The sequence below is a fragment of the Scylla paramamosain genome, chromosome 7 (assembly GCF_035594125.1).
Source record: "Scylla paramamosain isolate STU-SP2022 chromosome 7, ASM3559412v1, whole genome shotgun sequence".
In the NCBI taxonomy this organism is placed as follows: Eukaryota; Metazoa; Arthropoda; class Malacostraca; order Decapoda; family Portunidae; genus Scylla; species Scylla paramamosain.
This window is the reverse complement of record NC_087157.1, coordinates 5,785,554-5,792,500: the sequence shown is the minus strand read 5'-3', so window position 1 is coordinate 5,792,500 and position 6,947 is coordinate 5,785,554. Positions and strand designations below refer to the sequence as shown.

The 6,947-nt window shown below is 43.6% G+C and overlaps 1 protein-coding gene across 1 annotated transcript in view; it reads left to right on the top strand.

The window, feature by feature from the left end:
* Nucleotides 1-6,575, top strand: part of LOC135101948 (uncharacterized) — an 84,450-nt gene extending 77,875 nt beyond the window's left edge. Inside the window, exon 2 of the mRNA XM_064006392.1 lies at nt 6,516-6,575. Coding sequence (XP_063862462.1) covers nt 6,516-6,560 — 45 coding nt within the window. The 3' untranslated portion in view covers nt 6,561-6,575. The remainder of the gene's footprint in view (nt 1-6,515) is intronic.
* The last annotated feature ends 372 nt before the right edge of the window (nt 6,576-6,947 follow it).

Genomic DNA, 6,947 nt, shown 5'->3' with positions numbered 1-6,947 from the left:
GCCACTTCGGTAGAGGAGACAATACCCGTAAACACAGAAATGGAACCGATAACTTGAACACCAGACCTCCCCCCACTCTCTCTCTCTCTCTCTCTCTCTCTCTCTCTCTCTCTCTCTCTCTCTCTCTCTCTCTCTCTCTCTCTCTCTCTCTCTCTCTCTCTCTCTCTCGTCTTGACTCATGTACATCTTAGTCTCTGTTCGTGTGTGTGTGTGTGTGTGTGTGTGTGTGTGTGTGTGTGTGTGTGTATTGATCCTTGAAAGTGACTAGAGTTGGAGAAGTCAGTGGAGATTAGTAGTTCTTGTAGTAGATGGAGGAAGAGGAGGAGGAGGAGGGGGGAAGGAGGCGGGGAGGAGGAGGAGGAGGAGGAAAAGTAAAAAGAGAGAAGAATTAGGAGGAGGAAGAGGAGGAGGAAATAAAGAAACGATTGTTATATTAGTGTTGTTTATGGTGTCAGTTTCCTAGAGAGAGAGAGAGAGAGAGAGAGAGAGAGAGAGAGAGAGAGAGAGAGAGAGAGAGAGAGAGAGAGAGAGAGAGATGGGTGTTTGGCTTTAAAGAGAGAATAAAAGAGAAAGGTTAAGGGGAGGTGTGATCAAATTAAGAGAGGGAAAAAAAGGGAAAAAAAGGGGGAAAAAATGTGTGTTGTTGACGTCACTGGTGGTAATGTGACCTTGAAAGTTGTTGGTTTTGTAGTGCTTAGGAAAAAAAATTGAAGGAAAAAATATTGAAGTGTTCTAAGTAGTTTCGTAATCTATTCGAATGACAGCTCTCTCTCTCTCTCTCTCTCTCTCTCTCTCTCTCTCTCTCTCTCTCTCTCTCTCTCTCTCTCTCTCTCTCTCTCTCTCTCTCTCTCTCTCTCTCTCTCTCAGCATCATTATAAATTTTCTTGTTCTTCTTGTTCTTCTTCTTCTTGTTCTCTTTCACTTATTTAATTTCTTTAACTCGTATTTCCAACTTTTCCCTCTTTCGTCATCTTTTCTTCCGTCTTTTCATCATTCCCAGTTTATTCCTTTCTTTCTTCCTTCTCCTCCTCCTCGTGCATAGTGGATTACTCTGCTATTGTCTGTCTTTCCTCCATATTAAATTCATTACCTCCTCCTCCTCCTCCTCCTCCTCCTTTCAATTCTACTTTCTCTATTTGTTCCGTCTCTTCTTTTGTCAATATTCTACTTCAATTCTCTTTTCCGCTTGCTCTCCTTTCGTTCGCTTTCAAGTTCTCTTTCTCTCAATTTTCCGTGTTGTGTGTTTTTTTTCTTCTTTCCTTTTTCTCCCCCGCATCTCATCTGGTTCCCTTTAATGAGCTCGCTTTGTTTGTATTTTTCCCCGTGTTTTTCTTTTTTCCTCGTAAATTTTGGGTTTGTATTTATTTATTTTAGTGTTTTGGATGAAATTAATTAGCATTTTATTTATTTATTTTTATTTTTTGGTTTATATTGTTTTTTTTCTGTTTAAGTTGTAGTGGTCATGTTGATTTGAGAGAGAGAGAGAGAGAGAGAGAGAGAGAGAGAGAGAGAGAGAGAGAGAGAGAGAGAGAGAGAGAGAGAGAGAGATTCTTCCCTAACTATCCGTCTGTCTGCTTTTATCTTAGTCTGTTTCCGTTTTTTTCTGTTCCTCTGTCATTCTTTCCGTCTTTGTCTTCCCGTCTCCTTTGTGTGTGTGTGTGTGTGTGTGTGTGTGTGTGTGTGTGTGTTCGCTGTATACTAAAGTTGGAGAAGAAGCTTGAGTCGCATGTGTGTGTGTGTGTGTGTGTGTGTGTACAAGAGGCTCGCGTCGCTAGTGGGGGAGCAGGAGGAAGACTGAGGCCGGGAAGTGAAATGAGGAGGCGGCGAGGAGGATGAGGACAAAGGTTCCACATGAAAACTGAGACTTGAAAGAAGCGGAAAAAAGGAAAGAACAGATACTAGTGTAGATAAAAAAAAAAAAAAATGCGCGGATTGGAGAAGGTGGTTGAGGAGGAGGAGGAAGAGGAGGAGGAGGAGGAGGAGGAGGAGGAGGAGGAGGAGGAGGAGGAGGAGGAGGAGGAGGAGGATTAGGAGTGAAAAAAAAACAACATCTTGTAGGATGGAAAGAGAAAAAAATAGAGAGAGAGAGAGAGAGAGAGAGAGAGAGAGAGAGAGAGAGAGAGAGAGAGAGAGAGAGAGAGAGAGAGAGAGAGAGAGAGAGAGAGAATTTGTGATGCTGACATGGCATTTCACACACACACACACACACACACACACACACACACACACACACACACACACACACACACACACACACACACACACACACACACACACACACACACACACATTTATAATTCAATAAAATTCGCCCCACCTGACTGTTCATTCGTTAGATAAAAAAGAAAAAAAGGTGTTGGGTTTTAGACTTTTTTTCTTGATTTCGTTCTGGGGATAAGAAAGTGAATCTGTGTCTGTCTGTGTGTGTCTGTCAGTCTGTCTGTCTGTCCGTGTCTGTGTGTTTGCCTGTCTGTTTGTCTGTCTGCCTGTTTCTCTTCCAATTTCTCTCTTGATTGGTTGGTCTGACTAGTGTGTGTGTGTGTGTGTGTGTATGTGTGTGTGTGTGTGTGTGTCCAATATACGTATGCATGATATATACCACGTCTTGTGTATATATGCATGTATGTATATTTGTCTGCGTATACACTGAAATAAATCTAACTTCTCAATTTCACGATGACAAATAACCACAAACATTCTGAAAGAGAGAAGGACTTACTTGACAGATCTGAGACACTTTAAATCCCACATGGAAATCTTACGAACCCCATATGTAGGGAATGTAGAGATCCAGGAGTTACTTAAGGAAAAGGGAGAGTTACTGCAAACATCTCGACGGTACTAGATGGGGTGGGGGGAAGGGCAAGGATAGAGTGAGGTGGGAGAAGAAGCCCAAGGATGTGGTAAGGGAGGGGAAAGGAGAGGGAAGACAGTAGGGGGAGAGGTGAGAGGTGGAAGAGTGGTAGACTATTTGGGAGAGTGGTGAGAGACGTAAGATTAGTAGTAGTAGTAATAGTAGTAGTAGTAATTAGTGATATGTGAGGCGGCATTAGAGAAGATTTTTCGTTTAGAGAGAAGGAGAAAAAGCAGGAAAAAGAGAAAGGGAGAGGTGGAAACGAAGGTTGATTATGTTATAAGAGAAAGAAATAGAGATAGAAGAGGTTAGGAGGGCTAAGGAGTGAAGAGAGTGAAGGAGGAAAGGAGGGAGAGAGGATAGGAAGGATGGGAGTCGGGGGGAGGGAGGAAGGTTGAGAAGTGGAAGGCTGGATGGTTGGTTTCTACAGGTTAACGGACAGAGGGGAAAGAATGGGAAAAAATAAAGAAAGTAAAGTGACAATAGTTGGTCAAAGGATAGAAGGGAAATAGTTTGTTAGAGTAAGGAAATGAAGAATGAAGGGTAGCAAAGAGGAAAATAGTAAAAAAAAAGAAGAAGAGGAGGGGGAGAAGGAAGGAAAGAAGGCAAAATCGAAGAACAAGAACAAGAATACAAAAAAAAATATATACACGAAATGAGGAGGAGGAGGAGAAAAAAAGAAAGAAAAAGCCAAAGGAGGAGGATATTTTTAGAGTCGTGAGTTGAAGGTAAAGGGTTAGGTCGTTTATCCCGCGGCTGTCTCTATGGGGAAGGCCTTCGTTGAGGAGGAGGAGGAGGAGGAGGAGGAGGAGGAGGAGGAGGAGGAGGAGGAGGAGAGCTGAGTGTCTAGAAAGTTTCCTAACATCTTGAGAGTCACACGTACCCTTCACCTCTCTCTCTCTCTCTCTCTCTCTCTCTCTCTCTCTCTCTCTCTCTCTCTCTCTCTCTCTCTCTCTCTCTCTCTCTCTCTCTCTCTCTCTCTCTCTCTCTCTCTCGCTAAGGGCAACTCATGACGCATTAAGTGTATATGTGTGTGTGTGTGTGTGTGTGTGTGGGTGTGTGGGTGTGTAAGTCTTGAATTGTCATCCTTATCATTATCATCGTCGTCTTTATCGTCGTCGTTGTCGTCTTTGTTTTCGTCATCATTATCATCGTCTTCCTCTTCCTCTTCATTCTCTTCTTGTTCTTGTTGTTCTAACCAGCAAGCTTAAGTCGTTACGTTACCAATAAATCACGACACACACACACACACACACACAACACACACACAACACAACACAACACAACACAACAAAGAAAACCACACCACTACACCTCATAAAACAGTAAATAAAAAAAAAATAAAAAAATTGAATCTGCAACTCCTTAAAAAAATTCCAAATCTACGTAACACTCCTTCTTAATCTGACACAACTCCTGAAGCTGCAACAGGTCTGAATCACGCGGCGGCCGGGAGGAGGTTCAGGTGGGTGGAGTGAGTGAATGAGTGCGGTTCAGTGACATCGCCAATGGGAGGAGGATTACCCTTGAACCCAAAGCTGCATGTCGGTCTTAATCCACACGAAGCTTCAGCAAGAGACGGGGGGATTAATCACGAAGATACTAACAATGCAACTCTCTCTCTCTCTCTCTCTCTCTCTCTCTCTCTCTCTCTCTCTCTCTCTCTCTCTCTCTCTCTCTCTCTCTCTCTCTCTCTCTCTGTTTCGGTGTAGCTAAGAATAAAACTCTCAACTCAACGTAATTTACTTTCCTCCTCACCTGCATCCACATAAGCTTGAGGTGAGAGGGCGACACCTAGGGAGAGAGAGAGAGAGAGAGAGAGAGAGAGAGAGAGAGAGAGAGAGAGAGAGAGAGAGAGAGAGAGAGAGAGAGAGAGAGAGTGAGTGCAGGCGTGTTTGCGTGTATGTAGGGTCAAGAAAAAGAGAAAAAAAGGGGAAATGAAACGAGGTTTGGGCAGGAAGCAAGGGAAGGCAAGGAAAGGAAGGCGCCAGAAATGTGCCAAGACAAAACTACGTATGATTTGAGGTGACCTGTTATGAGGAGGCTGAGTGGCAAACTTTGCTGCTTCCTTACCTGTATGTATACACACACACACACACACACACACACGAGGACAAACTTTGGTCATTGAGGCATCTGTTTACAAGTCATGATAGGTATTGGACAGATATTTAGGTGGAGAAAGAAGAGGAGGAGGAGGAGGAACAGAAGAATAAGAGAAAGATTTGGAGAAAATGGAGAGAAAGGGGAAAAAAAAAGTTTGGGGGTGATAAGAAAGTACGAATAGATAGAAAATTGCATGAAAAGTGAAGTTTAATTTTTTCCCCTCCTCTGGTCTGAAATACAAAGAGAGAAATAAATAAATGGTGAAGTGGGAGAGGGCGTGAGGTGAAGAGAATGGAGAGGCGACTCAAGTGGAAGGTGAGAGGGAGGAAAGGAGAGCGGTGATGGAGTGGGAAGAAAAATGTCGGATCCGGAATGCACGAAAGGTATTGTCTGAGAGAGAGAGAGAGAGAGAGAGAGAGAGAGAGAGAGAGAGAGAGAGAGAGAGAGAGAGAGAGAGAGAGAGAGAGAGAGAGTGTTATTTTAAGTGCGCATAATGAGGTGTTGATGACCGCTTGACATTTAAATTAGGTGGTGATGGTGGTGGTGGTGGTGATAAACAAAAAAAAAAAAAAAAAAACATAAGGACAGATACCAGAAAAACATGATTGCTTATAAGGAGGATACTTGCAAAACTACGTAAGACAGGAAACAACGAAGGCATGGAAAAGAAGAAGAGCAAATAACGAAAGAATTCTTGGCCCTTACGAGGCTGTTAGTGACGAGCTACACTGTCTAATCAAAAGTAATGTAGGAAAGTAAAGACGAAGAGCAGGATAAAACAGAGCAAAGTATTTTCGTGTAGTGGTAAAAAAATGTCTTGTTTTGTTCTATATAGGTGGTGAATGTGGTGGTGGTGATGGTGGTGGTATACGTAGTGTAGGTATTAGTGATAGTGGTTATTGTTGTGATGGTGGTTGTGATTGTGATAAACAGTCGTCTTCGATTCTATGGAGATTATGATGGCGGTGGTGATGATGGTGGTTGTGGTGGTGGTGGTTGTTGTGGTTGTGGCGTAGAGCATTGCAGCAACACAACGCACTTACAACACACACACACACACACACACACACACACACACACACACACACACACACACACACACACACACACACACACACACACACACACACACACACACACACACACACACACACACTCCCACTCACTATATTGTCGCAATTCAGGAACACTAATGCAAGACGAGAAATGTACATTATAACATACGAGTCCCTTGCATTATTATTACATTCCTCGAGACATTGGGAGAGAGAGAGAGAGAGAGAGAGAGAGAGAGAGAGAGAGAGAGAGAGAGAGAGAGAGAGAGAGAGAGAGAGAGAGAGAGAGAGAGAGATGTGTGTGTGTGTGTGTGTGTGTGTGTGTGTGTGTGTGTGTGTGTGTGTGTGTGTGTGTGTGTGTGTGTGTGTGTGTGTGTGTGTGTTCCATTTCTATTCACTTTCATGCATAAAATATACACATGAATAAATAACCGGATGATACCTGGCCGGAAGCTGTGTTGGTCCTCCTTGACACGTTGCCCCCTTCCTCTCCCCAACAGGTACGTTCCCCCCGAGCGATGCTGTCCACCTGTGTCGCGGCGTGAGGTGGTAGGTGTTCAGGTAAGGTTGGGTCTCGCCTCGCCTTACAATTTACTCTTATCTCGTGCCACCTCAGTCTCTCTACTTTTATCAGTCTTTATCTCCCCTCTTCTCTCTCTCTACTTTCATTTATCTGCCTGCTTCTCACCTTTCTTACCTATATATCTTGTCTTCTTCTCTTTCTCTATTCTCTGTTTCTTTTCTCTCTCCTTCTCCTCTCTTTATCTCCAGTCCTCCTCACATTTCTCCGACCTCCGCCCTTTCATCCTTATTATTCCTCCCTTACCTCCATTCTTCCCCTTTAACCTCCCGTCCTCTTCCCTCTTAACCCCACTTACCCTTTTCCACCTCCCTCCTCTCGCCTTTACCCTCATTTACTCTCTTATCTTCTT